We start from the raw sequence: 24,246 nt of genomic DNA on the forward strand, positions 1-24,246 counted from the left end.
TGGATGTTAGAAAGGTTGTTGGTTTAGACAGGATCTCGCCATGGGTACTGAAAGAGTGTGCAGAGGCACTTTGCTTGCCAATCTCCATAGTGTATTGTAAGTCACTGGAGACGGGAGACCTACCAGAAATATGGAAGACGGCGAATGTGGTCCCAATATACAAAAAGGGCGACAGGCAAGAGGCACTGAACTACAGGCCAGTGTCCTTGACTTGTATACCATACAAGGTGATGGAGAAGATCGTGAGAAAAAACCTGGTAACACATCTGGAGAGAAGGGACTTTGTGCCTAATCGCCAACATGGATTCAGGGAGGGTGAATCTTGCCTGACTAGCTTAATAGAATTCTACGACCAGGTGACACAGATTAAGCAAGAAAGAGAAGGCTGGGTGGACTGCATTTTCTTGGATTGTCGGAAAGCCTTTGACACAGTACCACATAAGAGGCTGATACATAAGCTGGAGAGACAGGCAGGTGTAGCTGGGAAGGTGCTCCAGTGGATAAGGGAGTACCTGAGCAATAGGAAACAGAAAGTTACAGTGAGGGGTGAGACCTCAGATTGGCGTGAAGTCACCAGTGGAGTCCCACAGAGCTCTGTACTCGGTCCTATCTTGTTTCTGATATATGTAAATGATCTCACGGAGTGTATAGATTCATTTCTCTCAATGCTTGCGGATGATTGTAAAATTATGAGAAAGATTAAGACAGAGGAGGACTGCTTGAGGCTTCAAGAAGACCTAGACAAGCTGAAGGAATGGTCGAACAAATGGTTGTTAGAGTTTAACCCAAGCAAATGTAATGTAATGAAGATAGGTGTAGGGGGCAGGAGGCCAGATACAAGGTATCATCTGGGAGATGAAATTCTTCAGGAGTCAGAGAAAGAAAAAGACTTGGGGGTTGATATCACGCCAGACCTGTCTCCTGCAGCCCATATCAAGAGGATAACATCAGCGGCATATGCCAGGCTGGCCAACATACGAACGGCATTCAGAAACTTGTGTAAGGAATCATTCAGAACTTTGTATACCACATATGTCAGGCCAATCCTGGAGTATGCAGCCCCAGCATGGAGTCCATATCTAGTCAAGGATAAGACTAAACTGGAAAAGGTTCAAAGGTTTGCCACCAGACTAGTACCCGAGCTGAAAGGTATGAGCTACGAGGAGAGACTACGGGAATTAAACCTCACTTCGCTGGAAGACAGAAGAATTAGGGGGGACATGATCACCACATTCAAGATTCTGAAGGGAATTGAAAGGGTAGATAAAGACAGTCTATTTAACACAAGGGGAACACGCACAAGGGGACACAGGTGGAAACTGAGTGCCCAAATGAGCCACAGAGATATTAGAAAGAACTTTTTTAGTGTCAGAGTGGTTGACAAAGGGAATGCATTAGGAAGTGATGTGGTGGAGGCTGACTCCATACACAGTTTCAAGGGTAGATATGATAGAGCCCAGTAGGCTCAGGAATCTGTACACCAGTTGATTGACGGTTGAGAGGCGGGACCAAAGAGCCAGAGCTCAACCCCCGCAAACACAACTAGGTGAATACAACTAGGTGAGTACACACACACACACACACACACACACACACACACACACACACACACACACACACACACACACACACACACTCACACTGGGTGTGGCTCCTGGCAGAGGCCCACGCCACACACACACACACACACACACACACACACACACACACACACACACACACACACACACACTCTGGGTGTGGCTCCTGGCAGAGGCCCACGCCACACACAAGCTTGTAATTCTAGCCACTCACCCAGTGAGCTTCCAACTCTTCATCTTTAATATCTAGTTGGTATAGATTTTTTATAATTAGTTCAGAGGTAGTTGAATATGGTGGGCTCGCACCGTAGATTTTGCTGGCAAATGAGCAGTCTGGTGGACACACTACTTCACGATTCATTGTTGTTCTCTCGGTCCCCGCTGGTAAAGGCGTGTAAGACTCGCCCAACACGCAACACGCGGGAGTTAGTGGGGGTCTGTGTGCTGATAACTCCATGCTAAACCAAGAATTACTGTGTGTACTGTGTGAACTAAGTCCCCAAGGAGAAGTCGAGTCTCGCTCTAGCAACTGAGTTAAAAATATCGAAAATCTAGAGAGAACTAAGACGGGGGACGGGAGCTAGAGTATATAAGGTACCCTTTACCCCTCAACTTCGTCTTGTGGGTGACCATCATTAACTTAATGAAAATGCAATGTATATTAACGGAAATATTAACAGAATAAACCGAGGAGAAAGGAGCAGAGGGGTGGGGAGGGAGAAGAAGGGTGGGGAGGGGGCAAAGGGGTGGAGAGAGGGAGGGGGCAGAGAGGGCAGAGAAGGGAAATGGGGAGGGGGCCTTGGGAGGAAAGGGGGAGGGGGAAGAGGAGGAGCGGGAGCTATAACCGATACACCATTTTCTTCCTTATTTCAGGGATGACAATTTTAAATTTCGTTTTAATTGTGCTAATATTAACGAAAATAGAACTATAAACGTCTAGAGGCGGGCCCACGAGCTAACGTCTGATATTGCCAGATGTGTGACACACTCCTAAAATATATTACCTTAAGGACATCTTCCTTTGATCTGAAATTTCGCCAATAACGGCTGGCACCTTAATTTTACCTTTTGTCGATGTCAAATTCGTCTAGAGCCGGGGCCCAGAGCTAACACCCAAACACTATTATTCAGATGATACCACCCAAATTAACATATTACCCGAAGATATTAACATATTACCCGATATGTTACAATGTAACATATTACATTTGGCCTAAAATGGGTGGCACCTTACCTTTAACTTTTGTCAAAACCAAAAAGTTGAAGTTAATCGGTCCACTACATCGAGGGTACACCAGGAGCCAGCCACCCACTACACCGAGGGCACACCAGGAGCCAGCCACCCACTACACCGAGGGCACACCAGGAGCCAGCCACCCACTACACCGAGGGCACACCAGGAGCCAGCCACCCACTACACCGAGGGCACACCAGGAGCCAGCCACCCACTACACCGAGGGCACACCAGGAGCCAGCCACCCACTACACCGAAGGTACACCAGGAGCCAGCCACCCACTACTCCGAGGGCACACCAGGAGCCAGCCACCCACTACACCGAGGGCACACCAGGAGCCAGCCACCCACTACACCGAGGGCACACCAGGAGCCAGCCACCCACTACACCGAGGGCACACCAGGAGCCAGCCACCCACTACACCGAGGGCACACCAGGAGCCAGCCGCCCACTACACCGAGGGCACACCAGGAGCCAGCCGCCCACTACACCGAGGGCACACCAGGAGCCAGCCGCCCACTACACCGAGGGCACACCAGGAGCCAGCCACCCACTACACCGAGGGCACACCAGGAGCCAGCCGCCCACTACACCGAGGGCACACCAGGAGCCAGCCGCCCACTACATCGAGGGCACACCAGGAGCCAGCCACCCACTACACCGAGGGCACACCAGGAGCCAGCCACCCACTACACCGAGGGCACACCAGGAGCCAGCCGCCCACTACATCGAGGGCACACCAGGAGCCAGCCGCCCACTACACCGAAGGCACACCAGGAGCCAGCCGCCCACTACACCGAAGGCACACCAGGAGCCAGCCACCCACTACACCGAGGGCACACCAGGAGCCAGCCACCCACTACACCGAGGGCACACCAGGAGCCAGCCACCCACTACACCGAGGGCACACCAGGAGCCAGCCACCCACTACACCGAGGGCACACCAGGAGCCAGCCGCCCACTACATCGAGGGCACACCAGGAGCCAGCCGCCCACTACATCGAGGGCACACCAGGAGCCAGCCACCCACTACACCGAGGGCACACCAGGAGCCAGCCGCCCACTACATCGAGGGCACACCAGGAGCCAGCCGCCCACTACACCGAGGGCACACCAGGAGCCAGCCGCCCACTACACCGAGGGCACACCAGGAGCCAGTCACCCACTACACCGAGGGCACACCAGGAGCCAGCCGCCCACTACATCGAGGGCACACCAGGAGCCAGCCGCCCACTACATCGAGGGCACACCAGGAGCCAGCCGCCCACTACATCGAGGGCACACCAGGAGCCAGCCGCCCACTACACCGAGGGCACACCAGGAGCCAGCCGCCCACTACATCGAGGGCACACCAGGAGCCAGCCGCCCACTACACCGAGGGCACACCAGGAGCCAGCCGCCCACTACACCGAGGGCACACCAGGAGCCAGCCACCCACTACACCGAGGGCACACCAGGAGCCAGCCACCCACTACACCGAGGGCACACCAGGAGCCAGCCACCCACTACACCGAGGGCACACCAGGAGCCAGCCACCCACTACACCGAGGGCACACCAGGAGCCAGCCGCCCACTACACCGTGGGCACACCAGGAGCCAGCCACCCACTACACCGAGGGCACACCAGGAGCCGCCAACTCCTGTGCCTCTCGTCTGAAGGAGCAGCAGATATCAGATAAAATCTATCAACTTGCCAGTGGCCGCAAGCGATAAGTGCACCAGACGTTGTAAATCCGGACCGGTAAATTAGGGGTCGCGTCATGTGATCCCGCAGCCTCCATACAAAGCACGTCTCAATACATCTATTCGTCGTGAAGGCCCAACCAGGAGTCCTAAGCACAAGATGGGAGCAGAAAACATCCTCAAACATTCAAGAACAAAATGAGCCCGTCCCCCCACCCCTCACACCACGTCAAGGTTGTACCCAGGAGACGGGACAGCATTCTTTACTTCACATCTAACGAGATGGGATTAAGACGAGAGAATATTTTTCCAGAACCTGATAGGCTAGATTCAGCATTAAAATTTAACATTGTGAATCTGATCAGACAGGTCAAACATAAATATAATGTTCAATTTAATCACCGTCGTGACAGAGCAGACTGAACATGGCAGTAATATCCTTAAAATTATTAAATATTTTACAACTCACCTTACAGGGCTAATCCAGGTATCGAGCTTAAAGGTGTTGGAGAAGCCGTAGGAGAAAATGTCCTTGTCAGTGCGCGTGATGACAATAGTATCCATAGTGAGGGTTCTGCCTGGATTTAGAAGCAAGGAAAGTTTGTTCTTGTAGCTGCCCCCAAGCGCCTGTGCCAGCGTGTCCTTCAGCTCCACCGCTTGACCCGGATATATCACCTGCATCATCCCCGACCATTCAGGTGTGTGGAGGAGCAAAAGCAGATGAAGAGAGTTGGAATATGCACTTTCATAAGTCTTTATTAATTACTAGTGTACGTGTATTATTTCTTTTTATCTCTATCTCTTTCTCCTGTTAAGTTAGTACATATAGTAACAATGATGGCCATAGTACATATATGATGTAATGGATAATTAGAAAGTGGAAATCGTTACTATTGAATTTGGACAAACTGGAAAAGGTTTTGTATTTTATGTTGCGAAGACAACCTAAATTAACCTAACCTAACCTTCCTAGGCCTAATACACGCTATATTAGGCCTAATGTAGTACAGGTGTGTTATACTAGGCTTAGGAATATTTAAGTTTGATTTTTAGCTTATTTTTCGGATTCTATAAAGTAAACAGTACCAAACTGTACTATCTTATTACCTTTTGCCTCAATGTTTGCACTATGGTACACATTTAAAAAAAAAGTATTATCTAAACAGGAGGATAGATTGTACTCTCACACCCACCTACCCACTGAACCTCTCTCTGCCTCTCAGCCCCACTCTGCCACTCAGCCCCACTCTGCCACTCAGCCCCACTCTGCCACTCAGCCCCACTCTGCCACTCAGCCCCACTCTGCCACTCAGCCCCACTCTGCCACTCAGCCCCACTCTGCCTCTCAGCCCCACTCTGCCACTCAGCCCCACTCTGCCACTCAGCCCCACTCTGCCACTCAGCCCATCGTCTCTCAGACGCCCTCTGCTTCTCATCCTCCTCACTACCAGATACTTCCCGCCTCACAACCAGTCAACACAGATGGGACTGCTCTCACAGCCAAAGCCACCGGAAACAAATAGACAGAAGAACCGTGAAATCTGGTGACAGTGTATGCAGGAAGTCTCAAGGTATCGTACACCAACGTTGATGGAGTCAAACAACAGAAGAAATAATGGAAAGGGGTCAGAGTAAAAGAACCATATATAATTGCAATAGTGGAAAGTAAAATAAGCGATATGATCTTGGATGTAATTTTTTTTCCAGGGGAGATACCAATTAATAATGAAGCGATGCAGAGGCGTGGAGAGGAGTGGCACTTTCAGTACAGCGTAGGTGGAAGTTTGAGGAACGGGAAGATCAAAGTACAAATGGGATACACTGGCTCCATTGTTGGCACTAACAGCAGATGGGAAGAAATTTGGGGTACTTGTAGTCTGCAATTCACCACCAAACAGCAAAACTCAAAGACAGGAAAATGGAGACAACAAGAAAGCTTCCATAGATCATCTGCAGAGAGCAGCAGCAACAGCTCACATAATGAGCAAAACTACTGGTCATGGGGGACCTAAATCACAGAGAGATCGATTGGGACTCTAGGAATACCCCTGTTAGGGAAGAACTGTAGAGAGCAAAATTAGTGCAAGTTATAGACTATATATAGACTATATAGTTATAGGATCTTCTTAACGCATGCGAACAATGAGACATGAGAAAGAGGAGGATATACCAAGCCTATTAGATCCGATATTCACTCAGAGTGAGGAAGACTGAAAACATGACACATTAAATACCACTAGAAGCCAGTGATCATTGTGTCCTAGTCTTTGATTATATGATCGAACCTAAAACTATGACCATGCGACAATGGGTCCGAGAAAGAAGACTTAACTATAGGAAAAGTGATTACATGAAGATAAGAGTATGTGGGAATGTACAGTGGGGAGAAGAACTTAAGAGGAAAAACAGAGCAGGAAATGATAGACCAAGTTAAATATAGATGTAAGGAGGCTGAAGAGTGTTTCATACCGCAAATAAGAGGAAATTGTGGGAGAGAATATAATCCAGGGTTTTATAAACAGCGCCGAGAAGCAAAAACGAAAAGCAGGAAGGAGTGGAGGAAATATAGAATAAAGGACTGAAGAAAACAGGAATAGATGCAGCAGAGGTAGGAACGAATATATAAATATAGGAAGAGTACCTGAAATAAATTATGAGAGCGATATTGTTATCAAAGCAAAGACAACCAAAACTACTACACAACCACATAAGAAGAAAAATTACAGTGAACGACCAAGTGACAACACTGCGCAAATTAGTAGTTGCACATACAGATAGTGATAAGGAAATTTGCAAGATTATGAATACCAATTTCTATGGAATGTTCACAACCGAGCCTGAGCAGCTTAAATTGTTTAAAGACGAGATAACTCTAGATAAGAAACTGTCAGATATTGAGGTGACAGCAGAGGAGGCAAATAATCAGTTAGTAACATTGAACGAAACTAAAACTGTTGGACCAGTTTTATCACTGTGACCAGACATCACCGTGAATACTAAAAGAGGCAGCGCAGTACCTCTCTCTGGCAAGGATCTCTAATGAGTCCACAACAAAGGGAGAGTTGTTCAGTTGCTGGAAGAAGGCAAATGTGGTACCAATTTTCAATGAAGATAGAGAAGAGGCACGTAAGTACTGATCAATATCACTGACAAGCAACGACCGCAAGGTACTGGAAAGAATAATCAAGTGAAGACTATGATAACCAAACCACTTATCAGAAGATGAAGAAACGACGTTTTGGTCCGTCCTGGACTATTATCAAGTCCGTCCAGGATGGACCGAAACGTAGTCGTTTCTTCATCTTCTGAAGTGTGGTTTGGTCATATCTTCAGCCCCTTTATTGTGACTCATCGTTTGCACAGGTTAAGACCAGTTACATTCTTAAGACTCTCTTAACTGTGTAAGAAAACACCTACATGGCTTTAGGGAAGGGAAATCATGCCTATTGATCCTACTGGAGTTCTGTGATAAAGTAGCAAGACTATGCCAGGACACAGAAGGATGGGTACATTGCATACTTCTGGACTGCAAATAAGCCTTTGACATAGTATCTCGAGAGATTACTATACAAACTTGAGAGGCAGGCAGAGTAAGTGGGAAAGCTCTATCAATAAGAGACGATAAATCGGACTGCCGAACAGTAGGGTATAGTAGGGTAAATTGAGACTCCATCCCAAACACCTGAGCAGGTGAGCCAAGTGTGGCCCCCCCCCCCCCATGCTCAGGAATCGAACTCGGTCATAGTCTCAAGGGTGGGGAAGGGCCCCTCGCGTGGACGGTCGTCGCTGCGTGGGATGTTGTGGGACGTGGGGTAAAAGGGGTGTGTGAGGGTAAGAGGAGTAGGTAAAGGAACAGGTGTGTAAGATCCCGGGTGTGGGAGGTCCCCTCGCCCGCGGACGGGCGTCGTCGCGCAGGATGTTGTATGTTTCTCGGGACGTTGAGGGGTCACCAGGAGTAAAAGGGGTGTGTGAGGGTAGGAGGAGTAAGGATAGGAACAGGTGTGTATGTGTTGGTATCATAGAGTTAAGTGGCATATGTAGATTTATAGTTAAATAATAATAGTATGTAGGGATGGAGATGAGTATGTTGAGTGAGGAGTGGCCCCGTACACCTGAGAAGACAAGGGGTAGGAGAGCAGGTAAAATAACATGTTTGAAGTGGGGCTCGAGGAGGGAAGGGGTGAAGGAGTCATCTGTTCGTCATCCCTTGTCTCTCATGTTATGTTTATGAAAGGGCAAAACTACTATTTGATAGCCCCGGTGGTATGCTAGCAAATGTGAAGATGTTCCCAGCTTCCATAGTTGGGAGTGAGAAGAAGTGTATTACCCCCTCAATGACTTCAATGCCGATGACATCATAACACACGAAGGGATAAGGTAAGTCTCTCAGTGGTACTGAAACCCTTCAACAAACACTCCAAAAGGGGAGTCATTAGTTCGTGTCAAACACAGTCCTTGAGAATAGGTCTTCACTATTCGTCGTCTCTGCTGCTAGTGAGACGGTGTCTGTGGTATCCTCTATTTGTAAACAATGGCCCATCACCCCTCCACCTCCCCTTCACCCTTCAGCCTCTATGGGTTTAAGATCTAGAATGTTATAAGCATAGGGAGTTCCACATGCCGGCCACATGCCACATGTCACATAGTACATGGCACATGGCTAGGAGACCGGGTAATATGATGTAGGGAACGGCGTGTGAAGGTACACGCCGAGGTACAACACAAGTCACTTGAGTTGTCCCGTCTTGAGTACTGCTCAGTGCTCACTTCCCCCTTCAGAGCAGGAGAGATTGCTGAAATAGAGGGAATACAGAGAACATATACGGCACGCATAGACGCGATAAAGCACCTAAATTATTGGGATCGTCTCAAAGCCCTCCAAATGTACTCACTAGAAAGAGGACGAGAGAGATATCAAATAATATACACGTGGAAAATACTGGAGGGCCAGGTCCCAAATCTACACAGTAAAATAACAACGTACTGGAGTGAACGATATGGAAGAAAATGCAGAATAGAACCAGTGAAGAGTAGGGGTGCCATAGGCACAATCAGAGAACACTGTATAAACATCAGAGGTCCACGGTTGTTCAACACCCTCCCAGCGAGCATAAGAAATATTGCCGGAACAACCGTGGACATCTTCAAGAGAAAACTAGATTGTTTAAAAAAAAAAAAAAAGTGCCGGACCAACCTGGCTGTGCTGGGTATGTGGGCCTGCGGGCCGCTCCAAGCAACAGCCTGGTGGACCAAACTCTCACAAGTCAAGCCTGGCCTCGGACCGGGCTTGGGGAGTAGAAGAACTCCCAGAACCCCATCAGTCAGGTATCAAACCAGGTAATAGGGGATGGTTTGTGGGAGTCATCTGTTCGTCACCGCCTCCACCTGCAGCTATCCAGTGTTTCTCTTGTTTATGAAAGAGTGAGCTGAGAAGATGTTCCCAGCTTCCATAGTTGTGTATTAGCTCCTCGTAGAGATGACTACCACCCCACACCATAACACACGAGGTAACTCTCCCAATGACCCAGGAGGCGTCATTATTCCAAGTCAAAACAGACCTAAGAGGACCGGTCTACACTCCTTGGTGTCTTTGCTGGTGCTTACTTAGTTGTACTCACCTAGATGTGTTTGTGGGGCTTGAACTCTGGCTCTTTGCTGTACAGCTCTGGCTGTACACCTCTCAACTGTCGATCAACCGGTGTACAGATTTCTGATCCTACTGGGCTCTATCATATCTACATTTGAAACTGTGTATGGAGTCAGCTTCCACCACATCACTGCCTAATGCATTCCACCCGTTAACTACTCTGACACTGAAAAAGTTCTTTCTAACGCCCCTGTGGCTCATTTGGGTACTCAGTTTCCACCTGTGTCCCCTTGTTCACGTACCACCCGTGTTAAACAGTTTAACCCTGTTCCTTATCAGTTCCTTATCAACCCTGTCAATTGCTCAGAGAATTTTGTAGGTGGTGATCATGTCTCCCCCTTACTATTCTGTCCTCCATTGTCATGAGGTGCATTTCACGCAGCCTTTCTTCATAACTCATGCCTCTTAGTTCTCCACTAAGTTAGTTCTCCACCATGCCACTAGGGACAAGCCTAGTGGCATACCTCTGAACTTTTTCCAGCTTCGTCTTATGCTTGACAAGGTACGGGCTCCATGCCGGGGCCGCATACTCCAGGATTGGTCTTATATATGCGGTATACAAGGTTCCGAATGTTTCCTTACACAGGTTCCTGAAGGCTTTTCTGTTGCTTTCCAGCCTCGCATATGCCGCAGATGAAATTTTCTTTATGTGGGCTTCAGGAGACAGGTTTGGTGTGATATCAACTCCTAGATCTTTCTCTCTGTCCGTTTCATGGTAGTAATTCATCCCCCATTCGGTATCCTGTGTCTGGCCCCCTGTTTCCACCGCCTAGTTTCATTACCTTGCATTTACTCGGGTTGAACTTTAGTAGCCATTTGTCAGCCTATTCATCAGTCTGTCGCGGTCATATTGTAACCTCCTACTATCTTCCTCTGTTTAATTCTCCTCATATTTTTTGCATCATCAGCAAACAGTGAGAGGAACGATTCTATACCCTCTGGGAGATCATTCACATATAACAGAAACAGTATAGGTCCAAGGACTGACCCCTGCGGGACTCCACTGGTGACGACTCGCCAATCTGAGACCTCACCCCTCACAGTGACTCGTTGTCTTCTGTTGCTTAGGTACTCCCTTATCCAATGGAGTACCTTCCCTTTCATTCCTGCCTGCATCTCCAGCATTTTCGCTAGCCTCTTGTGTGGTACTGTGTCAAAGGCTTTCTGGCTATCCAAACATACGCAGTCTGCCCATCCCTCTCTCTCTTGCCTGATTTTTGTTGCATGTCGTAGAATTCAATTAGTCCTGTGAGGCAAAACTTGCCATCTCTGAACCCATGTTGATTCTTTGTTACAAAGTTTTTTCGCTGCAGATGTTCCACTAGGTTTCTTTGCACAATCTTCTCCATCAGCTTGCAAGGTATGCAAGTTAGGGACACTGGCCTGTAGTTCAGTGCCTCCTGTCTATCCCCCCTTCTTGTATATCGGGACTACATTATAGCCGTATTCCAAATTTTTGGTAGTTCCCCTGTTACCAGTGATTTGTTTTACACCATGGAGCACTGGCCCGATATTGAGCACTGACCTGAAATTGAGTACTGGTCTGATATTGACCACTGGTCTGATATTGAGCACTGGCCTGAAATTGAGCACTGGCCTGAAATTGAGCACTGGCCTGATATTGAGCACGGGCCAGATATTGAGCACTGGCGTCACTTTCGGCTCGTGAAAGTGACGTTCTGTCTCGTTTTCTGTTTTGTGTCTTACAACATCCTCTGTGTGTTTAGGAGAGGAAATTTTCAATTCACGGTTTTCATGACGTTTTGAAACCTTAAGAGAACTTCCTGGCCTCCGAACCTACCAGAGGTTCCTTAACTTGATGTTTGGAAAAAATCCAAAATTGATTTTCAATTATTTTTTATTTTCAAATTACGTCCATTTTCAGCCGTACGGGCAAACGGCCAAATTGAGACATAATTTGTTAGAGGACAGGTTGAGAGCCGTCAGAAGCCATGGGGCTGTGTTATGACACGGGGTCCTTGACTGACATTATATAGGAGCCAGGATCGTGGGGCTTTTGTTTCACTTTAATTAAGGACCATTCACTTAAGTAGTTTTTAGTGATAGGCCTTGAATGTTTGGAATTATGAGTAAGTAAAATATAGAACATTCATTGATAGGTTGGGGTATGTAGAATGGATATTATGAAAGTGTTATACTCATATTTCATAAGGGCGGGAGCTTTCAGCTGGGACGGCGGTCACGTTTCCTTGCCAGGCGTATGACAAACCCTGTTGCTCACAGAGTTGGTTTACTCTGTGATAATTGTATATTAATATAATGTAAAGATTGATTCTAGGTATACTTAGAACTGATTAGTAGCAAATAAATGTTTGTATGGAAGAATAAGTAATATTACTCTATTTTTCTTCTCGACTGGGTCTCTGGACTGGCTGGACGTGTTGTAACTGTGTTGCTATTTACTTCTTTTTCCCCTGCTTTCTCCTCTCTCCTTATTTTTTAATTAACAAGATAAGTACATCAGATTATTTATTACCCATGCCATTGTTCTAGATATTATTATTAAGTGTTCTCTTGGCCAGTGTGAGAAACCCCCAACTGTATTTCTCTGGAAGAGCCTAGGAACTACATGTGTGTTTAAAGTTATCAACGGGTTGCATTCTGTCCCTTAAGGAAGTAGACCTTACCTCTAGTGTGCTGGTTCTAACCCTCGTCTCTTATTTATGTGGATGCAGGGAATTGTCATAAAATCGAGGTGGTAAGAAACTTATTGTACTGGAGGGGATAAGGGTTAATAAATTATATATTAAGGTTTTCCCCAGGAGTTTCTATCGTCCTTGCTTAGTGCGGTAGTTGATCTCTCTAGACGTCAGTCCGTATATTGTTATTCATAATTTTTCAATGAATTGTTTTCCCTTGGGGCCGGACCTTAGTTAATTCCACTGATTGGAACTCGTCATTAACTTGTTTATACTACAGAGGATAGGGAAGCTAGGGAAGTTAAAGCTAAGGAAGGGAGGCTGGCTAAGCTACAACCACAACAAAAGCGCTCCCCGAGTAAAACAATGAAAAACAACAATAAATCAATAAACAAAGAACAATGAAAGCAAGAGTAAGACTCTAAGACAGTCTTACTTGAGAGGAAGAGATCTTATCTCAAGACATCTAACCTATCTGCATCTTTTGTGTTTTGTTTTGGTTATATATAGTCTTCTCAAAGATCGTAAGACTTCTTTTCCCGTATCTTTTTAAGTCTAAAATACATGAGTTTGGTCAAGAGAGGAGGTTGTGCATACCAGTGCGGTGAGGGAGAGGTCAAGATGTGAGGGTGAGTTAGAAGCGAGGTGGAGGAGGGAGGTGAAGGTGTGGTCGGGCGAGGCTGCCCACGACACGTTCAGCCAGTGGCGGAGTTCATCCTCCAGCATCACTATCTCGTGCTCCGCCTCCCACCACACCTCCAGCGGCACATAAACAACTGAAATAAATATAAAAATATTAGCACTTTAAAATACTTCATATGGGCAGTTAGTGTAGCCCGTCCTCCTAAGGTTTCCCATCGTCAAGAAACAAGTTGTACTAAGGTGCCCTTACCCTAACCTATCAGAAGACCAGAAATGGAAAACTGGACAGTATGTCAATTTCGTGCACCGCTATAATTTTATAGTACAAAAAAAATTTGGCTTTAGTACAGTATACGTCAAAATGTGACGTTTTATTAGTAGGACGGATTGGGGAGTGTCACAAGGTAAAGACTCAGGTGGTGAGTACTTACCTAAATGTACATGCTGGGTTGAACGTCAGCTGCTCAGCTTCACCTTCTAAGATTCTAAACCATTAGTTTTAATGCAATGATACACTCTCGTTTTTTCTTTTATATTAGCATTTAAAATCTTACATTGGGCAAACCTTGGAAGCATTTTAATTTAATACATTCCATTTATTTACGACTTTAAGCTGAAGAAATTTATACGATTATTGTTTGACTAAGTTGTGACGTTTCCCTTCATGTCCCTTCTTATGCTGTGCCTCACTCTTAATGTTTTCTGTCTGCTTGGTCACTTTGCCGGGAATTCATGTCGTTATCATATATCAGTTCTTTCAACTATGTAACGTCCTTTACTGCATATCTTCGGACCTTTAAAATAAATATTAATTGGTGCTTCTGGGCCTAGACCACATATTCGAAAGGTTCTATACAGCGCTTTCAATTTTAATGCTTCTTTATCTAAATTTCTGAAGGCTGTTCAGGCATTGGCCAGTTTTGTATATGTCGTCGCCTGGCCACCAGATGAGGTGGGCATTCTCGTTTTAGGCTCCTCAGTTGGTGGTGGGAGGACGTGCGGCTGGATCGGGCTTGGTTTGGTGCCCTGCCGGTGCGGAGTGAGTATTCCAGGATGGGTACTATCTTGCCTTCCCTTAAGATTACTACCTCGGCTGATTTAGAGTTTTCGTTGCCGGTGGACCAGACGTTAGTTAGTCTTGTATTGGTGGACGTGCTCTGTGTCAAGTTGCCCGACCTGATGGGAGTTCAGCTGCTTCAGGACCGTCGTGTGGTGGTTAAGTTTCTCCATCAAGATGTGTTTCAAGAGTTCCTCGGTCGGTGTGACAGGTGTTCTTTCCCCCTGCCTGATAGAGCATGTTCTGTTCGGGTGGTTAACCTGAGTATGACTTTGACTAATGTGGCGGTGCGTGGAGCGCCGTTCGAATTACCGGATGAGCTTTTGACAGGCTGTTTGGGCGGTTTGAGAAAGTGCTCAGTATCTGGTGAACCAAGATCTCTGTCGGCCACTGTGCGGGGATGCTTGATGGCACCCGGGCTTTAATGATGTCCCTGGCACGAAGTGTCCCATCTTCGTTGTCTCTGATGGGGTTACTCTCCACTGCCTATATAGAGATCAGTCCTGCACGTGTTATCGTTGTGGTCTGCAGGGTCCCTGGTGACTGACTGTACCGTGGTCGTCGCTGACTGAGTGAATATATTCAGGGAGGATGATCGTTCTGCCTCCCAAAACCCGGGTGCTGGGCCTGTTTGTGTGTGTGTGTGTGTGTGTGTGTGTGTGTGTGTGTGTGTGTGTGTGTGTGTGTGTGTGTGTGTGTGTGTGTGTGTGTGTGTGTGTGTGTGTGTGTGTGTGTGTGTGTGTGTGTGTGTGTGTTGGAGGACGACGGACCGCCAGTGTGTGGGGAGGCAGTTGAGCATCAAGTGTTGGTGGAGGTCCACAGTGTGCCACCTGTAGTGGAGGAGGCTCCCCAGATTGTGCCCCCTTCTGCCATGGGGTGCGGGTCTGGTGTGCCTGACTCGCCGGTGGGGCCGTTGGGGGAGGAGGTCGTCCCCTTCTCAGGTGGCGTCGCAGGATGCCACGCCTATGGAGGGTGTGCGTCCCCAGTGACGCCTCCAGGACACGTCGTGTACTGTTGGGCTGGTTCCTAAACAGAAGCATAGGAGGGGCACTGCCAGGTCGCGGTCCCCTGGTGGTGAGGACCCTGTGGAGACTATGGACGCTGAGAGCGGGTGGAGGAGGCGGTGCTTGCAGAGGAGACGGGGTGGAAGGTGGTGACTTCTTTGCCGGTTCCTGCCTGTGAACACCCCTGATGCTGGTGGACCGAGATGAGGGGGGGACGGGGGGTTGACCCTAATGACCAATGATTGACGTTTGGTATTAAAAAGGGGTTTTATTTACCCCACTTCAAGGGGTTACCCCGCTGGTGGAACCCCTCCATCCCCCCTCCACACCATCGGAGGAGTGTCGTACCCTTAGGTACCTCTGGCTTCTATATCTGACCTTTGCAGGCCTGCCGCTGGTGACTGGTTGGTATTCATTGGGTCAGATTCTTCGGGTGTGTGATGGAGGTTCGTCTCCATTGGGTTTTATATGCTAGTGTCCTTTTTTTCCATGTGTTGGGAGTGCTTATAGTCCCCTTGGGTTTTTCCATTGTGTGTTACTTTATGTTTTTCTATATTTCCTTTCTTTCCTATGTGCTTGTTGACTCCTGTTTATGTGGGCATACTGTGCATGTGTGTCTTGTAGAAAAGTTCGGAAGTGTCTCTCCTCCTTGCTTGTGATGAGTGTTCTGAGTCTATGTGGTGTGCTGGGTTCTGCCTGTTCTTATTGTATATTGTTCAGTTAGGTCTAATGTTTGACCTTTCCTTTGAACCATGTTCCCATGTAGGGAGCCGGTCGGCCGAGCGGACAGCACGCTGGACTTGTGATCCTGTGGTCCTGGGTTCGATCCCAGGCGCCGGCGAGAAACAATGGGCAAAGTTTCTTTCACCCTATGCCCCTGTTACCTAGCAGTAAAATAGGTACCTGGGTGTTAGTCAGCTGTCACGGGCTGCTTCCTGGGGGTGGAGGCCTGGTTGAAGACCGGGCCGCGGGGACACTAAAAAAGCCCCGAAATCATCTCAAGATAACCTCAAGATAGGCTGCTTAAAGCGGCAGCCATCCTCTCCAGACTCATTCATTAATTTTAACATACTGTGAATTAAACATTCCTTTGTTCTCATATTTAAATTCATATTATTATACATAAAAATTCTATGTATAGTTAGAGCCTTTGAGTTTGGGTCTTTGTTTATGAGGGTGGGCTGGACTTTGTATGCTTGCCCATCTTAGTATACAAAGATCCAAGCTCGTTAATCCAACCGCCAAACCCCCTGTTTATGAATGAAAAGTGGTTTACACAGCAACCCGTCCTTATACCAAGTCCATTCTATCCAGCAGTCGACACCAAAGATGCATTTAACAAGTTTAACATTCAGCTCATTCAAAACAACTTTTCTCAAATATAAATTAATATTATTATATATTACCATATTGTCCATATTTAGGCACTGGTTAGGTTAGGTTAGGTTAGGTTAGGTTAGGTTAGGTTAGGTTAGGTTAGGTTAGGTGTTTAGGTTCTGTTGCCGATTATTTGTATTTGTAGTAATTGGGTGTAGCATTTACTACATTGTAGTTTGAACAAAAGTCATCAGCGAAGCACTTGTTCTGGAAGTGTTTGGACGTCAGCAGTTGTGAGTCGTGTGTGTAAACCGTTTTTCATTCATAACTCGGGGATTTGGCGGGTGCATGGAATGGACTTTGGGACTTTGTTTTGAGGACGGGCTGTCACACGACTTACAACTGATGATGTCCGAAGACTTCCGGAACAAGTGCTTTACTCACATCCTCAGTTTGAACCACAATTATATAAATGTTTAACCCATGTGCTTCAAATACAAATAATTGCCAACAGAACCTAAACATCTATCCTAACCTACACCTAACTATACATAAAATTTTAATGTATAATAATATTAATTTATATATGAGAACAAAGCAATTTTGAATACACTCTATGTTAAAATTGATGAATGCGTCTGGGGAGGATGGCCGCTGCTTTAACCAACCTAGTTTGAGGATGGTTGGTCTGTCTCTGGATGTCTGTTTCTCTGTGTGTCTGTGTGATGTCTGAGACAGACGCCATGTTGTCTGCCTCAACAGCTAAATGTCAATACGTAAAATTATCATACATTATATTGTTTACATAAAAGGTCAATAAACTCTTCAGCACAAAAGTAGAACCATCTCCCTTATTCACAAATCAACATATATTAATTTTTATCCACTGCTTTTCTCTATATTTCTTTCAGTTCCGTGAATTATATAGACTGGTGTGAGGTGTTTTGAAAGCACCTAGTCATTCATAATTTAACCCAATTCTACAACAACAATAAATTCGCCATTTTGCAGGTTCCACGGATTTAAGGGGTATACTTAAAAGGAATACTTTTCCTCGACTATACATTACTCTTTGCTCCCTTTTTTATATGAGTATTCCAAAATTATTTTCATATCATGAACCTGACCTAACACACATGAACACACATGCACATGCATGCACACATAGGTTTTCAGTTTGTATCCTTAAACCGCCGCGTCTCACACACATGGATAATTGCCGTATATTATAGTTTTCTGTCTTAACTATTTTATTAAAATTTGCAATACAATCTCATCTAGCAGTGATGTGCCTCATCAAGTGCATATTTACTTTGACATAATTTATATAAATAAAACTACACGTTTGTATTTTATTTCCTTTTAAATTCTAGTTTCCACAAGCACACTAATTTTTCCAGATGTGATCATTTCTACACAACAACAATAACAATTATGGAGTGTTATTGTCAAATGCCACACCCGTTATTTTCACAGGTAGACATTATACATTTGGCACCGAGGCATCTGTCATTCCCAGACTTCCTAAATTGCACAAAAAGTTAATCTGCTTCAAAATTATGCCATGTTTCCAAAAGAACAGGCATGCAGATACATACATATACACAGATATACATATGCTAAATTAAAGTTGCTCCACCCAACTGTATCCTATCAGAAGCCAATCTAAGTTTAAGCAAATTTACTATATCCTACCAAATGTATCCCAACAAAAACTATATAAACCTTTCCTAGCCTATAATTTTTACTGATCCCCTGCATAGCCGTGGAAAGCTGCCTCTTCATACCACCTTCACTGCCTTCATTCTACAATCTATCTCTACGACAGCATAAAACCAGACAGTCGCCCAGACATCTATCTGGATACCCTCTACCCGGTCACTCTCCATAAGCGCGGTGACCCCCATCCAGGCGCACCTGCCGGTCACTCTCCATAAGCGCGGTGACCCCCATCCAGGCGCACCTGCCGGTCACTCTCCATAAGCGCGGTGACCCCCATCCAGGCGCACCTGCCGGTCACTCTCCATAAGCGCGGTGACCCCCATCCAGGCGCACCTGCCGGTGACCTGTTACGGCCAATAACTACTTGTTTGCCTGGTTGTCATCCATCGAGTTGCCACCAGACGTGACGTCACCAGCAGACGTCTATATAGCCCTGCTGTTGCCTATAGCAGTCGCTTCTCTGGTGCTCCTGGGAATTCATCTCTGCTTTCATCACTCGCCGCTAGCTTCCTGCTTCGTCGTGTGACGATGGTCTTGGTGGGTACGTGTTAATACTGTACATAGTCACCACTATTATTATAAGTAATATACCGTTGGTCATATTTTCTTTTCTTGTATTTCTATGTGTAATTGCCAAGTAATTTTCAAGTACCTTTGTTTATGTTTATTAATGTGTAAGATTTAAGTAAAGTGGTTTAATTGTTTATCTGTTTATTGTTCAATCCTTTAACTTTCACACCGAAAAGGACGACCAAACCAACACTTTTTTTATTGAATGACAGTGTGAGCCACTCCATCTGCCCAAAATAGCTGCGATATTGCAGTACATCACATCGAATTTGGGACCCAGTCCACGAGTTTGTCTCAGGTATTATTCCTAGTAACCTTTACTTAATGTGGCGTAGTTCTTTTACTTGCCTTTTATACTTGTTTGCATTTCAGAACTCATTTTGAGATTTTCTTATAGGGGACTAACCGTATATTCAGGTGAAGTAATTTGTGATCTGTTTATTAGATTGACTTTTGATTATGAGATTGTTATGTCCAAATTCATGCTCATGATGGTTAGTCTTATAAACTTTTGCTATATCTTATTTACCCATATGTTTGTCCCTTCAGAAGTAGCTCATTCAGACAGATCACCCTCTCGGGTACTAATACGGTACTTTGGTTTGTCTTTAAACTATTACGCTCCACTTTGCAGTACGACCTTAGAGGCAGTATCAGGCTAAAGTTCCTTTCGCATCCAGGACTGTGTTGTACATTCAGGACTCGTACAGCCATTCTCGTCACAGTGTTGACATCCTCCGCACCTCTAAGCTTTTGTTCAAAGTCAGTGAACAACTGCTCAGGTAGGGAGTTTAGTATTCTTTTACAGGGCACAAGGAATGGTAATTGCAATTAATTTCCTAGATTCCTGTAGGACATCTCTTGACCTTATCCTCATCAATAGTAGAGTCCAGGGGCCAGATTCACGAAAGCACTTACGAACGTGTACATCTTTTCTCAATCTTTGGCGGCTTTGTTTCCAATTATTAAACAGTTAATGAGCTCCGAAGCACCAGGAGACTGTTTATAACAATAACAACAGTTGATTGGCAAGTTTTCATGCTTGTAAACTGTTTAATAAATGTAACCAAAGCCGTCAAAGATTGAGGAAAGATGTACACGTTCGTAAGTGCTTGCGTAAGTGCTTTCGTGAATCTGGGCCCTGGGGAATATTTGTTTGTTTTTGCAGGGATATTCCTGCACGGGCCCCTAAGCCTCTGGCTGGCCCACTAAGTGTTGCTTGTTTCTCGTTTTCTTGGGCGGAGTATGAGTATTTGTGACTCGTATGGTCGCTTCAGTAACATTTTTTCCATATGTGTTTAACAACTTCTTCTGCTCTGTTGAATCTAAGTTGAAATCTTAATGGGTTTGTAACTGTGCACTGTGTTAGATAATGTTCCAGTGGTGTGTCGGGCATTTCTCCAGTGCTCCAGGGTATAGACATCCCTACACATTTTTTTATATTTTACTTCCTCGAAACTGTCATTTATTTTGTTTCTCTAAGTCCTTACTAAAATCCAAGACTTAGTTATATTTCCATTGATCATTTAAATTACAGTAATATATCTTATAAATTTATTGTTGCCTTGCAGGATAGTTACGTCTGTACAGTGTTGCTAGTTCTATAACACCCATTCTCGTGCATGTTGCATGTTGCCACAACACATTTCAGTCAATCTGGTAATCCTCACTAACCGGTTTGCCTACAGGCTACTACCATTTTTTTTCTTCCATTATTTCTTATTTGCATTTGTGTTACCATCATGTTTAGCTTAGGCAGTTTCTGTTTTAGCCCAGGGGACCTTCCCATGCCCAGGGCTACCTTAATCCGTGTCAATAAAGCTGAATTATTCACATTATCTACAGAGTATCACCTCTCTCCTCCCCATGGGGCCACCAAAAACGAACTGCATAACATGATTCTAGACTACTTACCTGAAAATTATCTTATCACTTCAGAGCTGCAAATAACATAAAGTCGCTGATAAATCTACACTCACCCTTATGAAGCTGAAGGTCGAGTTAGCCCGGTTAGAAGTCGAGAATAATGAACGAAAACGGGAAATGAGGAGGAGCAACTTCAAGAATGTGAAGCTGCACTGTAACGTGCACGCGAACAAGATAGAATCAGCTCCAGGAGCAAGAAGCTGCTTTACAACGTCAACGGCAACAAGAAGCTGACCTTCAACGTCAACGAGAAGCAGAACGACTGCAGAACCTAGTGCAAGAACTTCAACTCAAGAGAAAATACGGAGAAAGTGAAGCTGCCTTCGCACTCCGCTTAGAATAAGAGAAAGTTGCCTCCGCGCTCGATTACTGACACCAGGAGTTGGGACTTAAAACAACCACTATCTCTCACTGCCAGGAAGCAGAAGCCAACCTAGCGGTACGTTTCATTGTATTAAAATAATGCCGCCTTTTGTGGAGACAGGTGGATTCATTTTTCACTTCATTTGAGGCTTTATCAACTGAACTGACCTAGGAACCAATGGTCAGTACTTCTCAGAGCTCATCTTTCAGGAAGGACTGCCTTGACCCTCAGGACTCTTGCCACCAATACTGATTATGATGTATTAAAACAAGCTGTCCTTATGCATATCTACTATCCTGAGAAGGTTATAGACAATTTTTCAGGGACTATGCCAAAACTAGTGCTACCACATACGTAGAATATGTACAAACTAAGACTAGGTATTTTATGAAGTTGTTGGAATCGGCCCAGATCACCACCTTTACTATTTGGATTAACCTTGTGTTATTGGAAGACTTTATGCGACGTATACCTAACCCAGTGCGCCTTTATCTTGAAGATAAGGGAGAGACGAACCTCAGTAAATGTGCACAGTTGGCTGATACATACAGCCTAATTCATAAATCTTTTGATTCATATCCCAGTAAACCAGCTTTGTCCAGCTAAACTTCATCTAAAGTAAGTCGTAAAGATGTTAACTATGCACTTTCCTCAAGGTACTGTAAAACGTAAGGACACACCATCGACAAATGTACCATTGTAAAGCTACCACTGAATCACTTACGCCTAAACCTCAACCTCCCAAGCCTACTAATCCTGTGAAGAAACATGCTACACTATATCCTTTTGGAAGTAATGTTATTCGTCATTTTCCAAACATCAAAAATCCAAACTATTCCTCCCAATCCGTTAGTAAATTTTAGCAATTTAAAATAATAATAACTAAAATAGTTAGTTAAAATAGTTAGCCTAACCTGATCTAGCCTAAACTGATCTAACCTAACCTGATCTAACCTAACCTGATCAAACCTAACCTGATCTAACCAAAACCTGAGCTAACCTAAGCAAACACAACAAAAGCTAAATTTTGCTAAATGTAACAAAATTAATTCTATCCCATCTGCATTTAGCCTAATTTAAGCCAATTCCACCATTTTCTACTCTAATCACAACACAACCAAAGCAAAAGCTAAATGTAACCAAGTTTAACCTAACCCATAAGAATTCCTCATCTATTTCCAACATTCAATCGTCACACTGTCCTACTCTATGCAACACATCAGGGGTACACCTACTCTATGCAACACATCAGATGGTACACCTACTCTATGCAACACATCAGATGGTACACCTACTCTATGCAACACATCAGATGGTACACCTACTCTATGCAACACATCAGATGGTACACCTACTCTATGCAACACATCAGATGGTACACCTACTCTATGCAACACATCAGATGGTACACCTACTCTATGCAACACATCAGATGGTACACCTACTCAATGCAACACATCGGGGGGTACACCTACTCTATGCAACACACCAGGTGGTACACCAACAATATCCAACACAATATTTATTATCAGGAAAAAGAGCCCTAACATTAAAATTCATAGCGGATGTTAAATATATAATTATGTTATTATAAGCAATAAGAAAGTTTCCACCAACCGCGTGAAGACGTCTTAGTGTTCCAGAGATCGTTGTGTGTGTGGGAGAAGCTGAAGGCGCCGCTCCCTCCCAGGTCCACACTCACAGACACCTCCACCTGCAGGCAGAACATCGACAGAGGGACTATTAGAATGGTTAAATGAAAGTTGTTCAGTGTCAACCGAAATTTTTCTACTAGTTGTATATGAAAAGGGCTGCAATTGTTCCAAGTTTTAGTACTGCAGGATAAATAGAAAGGGAGATTTTTAATTTTTTTGTTTTTCTTCTCAACGAATTTTACACATTTTCAAGTGTCAATAAACAACCACACCTTTCAGATATAATCATTCTATGACACTTTTCCGACACATTATCATATAATAAAGGATTGGTAACGAGATAGTTTCCAAAACATCTTTAGTTTTCCTAATACATATAGTCAAAGTTCCCCCCCAAAAAATTATGCAAATATGCCATTTTTATTGTTATTATAAAATCAATAAATAAACATAGAGAAACAAAACTACTACCGATTTTAGAGACATACACTTTACATACAAAGTGTAAGTTTCATGTAAATTGAATAAAAAATGAAATAGTTATTTGAACGTTGATATTACTTGAAAATAAATAACAAAAATAATAAAGTCTAAGGTGCTGCCATCTGTGGCTGAGGTTGACATTAACCAGTTTTCTCCAAAATTGGCACCCTTACAGATAGGCTTACGTGCAGTAAGGTGTATAAGTTTCATGCAAATCGTCCGAAAAAAAAATGGAAAAAAAAATTAACTTAATTTTTTTTTCTAATAAAACCAATTATAATATTTTTTTTAATATATGCTATTGTGTTAGCTGAGAGTCATAGATATAATTTCAGTTGACACTTGTGTTTGATAATCGTTTTTGACCATTTTGGAATACTTTTGACACCTTCAATATTTTTTTTCTCCCTTCCTATTTATGCTACGATGCTGAGACTTGGACCAGATGAAACCCTTTTGATATACAACTTGTCAAAAAAGTTTTATTGAAATCGAACGAGTTTTCATTTATTGCATATTTTGGGCAAATTTGGATCTAATGTTGACCAGACCACACACTAGAAATTGAAGGGACGACGACGTTTCGGTCCGTCCTGGACCATTCTCAAGTCGATTGTGATGAGGACAGGTAGGGACAGGCATTAAATAGGCAAGAGAGAGCTGAGGAGGAAAGTCAGGTGTAGGGGATAGTAGTAATGAGA

At 44.7% G+C, this 24,246-nt stretch overlaps 1 protein-coding gene across 2 annotated transcripts in view; it reads right to left on the minus strand.

Annotated features, from left to right (window-relative positions):
* LOC123753944 (uncharacterized) overlaps nt 1-24,246 on the minus strand; it is a 260,619-nt gene that overhangs the window by 132,918 nt on the left and 103,455 nt on the right. For both annotated transcript variants that reach the window (XM_069308142.1, XM_069308152.1), the window contains 3 exons: nt 23,025-23,121; nt 13,403-13,581; nt 4,968-5,173 (listed from right to left, as the gene is read on the minus strand). In XM_069308142.1, coding sequence (XP_069164243.1) covers nt 4,968-5,173; nt 13,403-13,581; nt 23,025-23,121 — 482 coding nt within the window. The remainder of the gene's footprint in view (nt 1-4,967; nt 5,174-13,402; nt 13,582-23,024; nt 23,122-24,246) is intronic.

The sequence above is a fragment of the Procambarus clarkii genome, chromosome 6 (assembly GCF_040958095.1).
Source record: "Procambarus clarkii isolate CNS0578487 chromosome 6, FALCON_Pclarkii_2.0, whole genome shotgun sequence".
Lineage (NCBI taxonomy): Eukaryota > Metazoa > Arthropoda > Malacostraca > Decapoda > Cambaridae > Procambarus > Procambarus clarkii.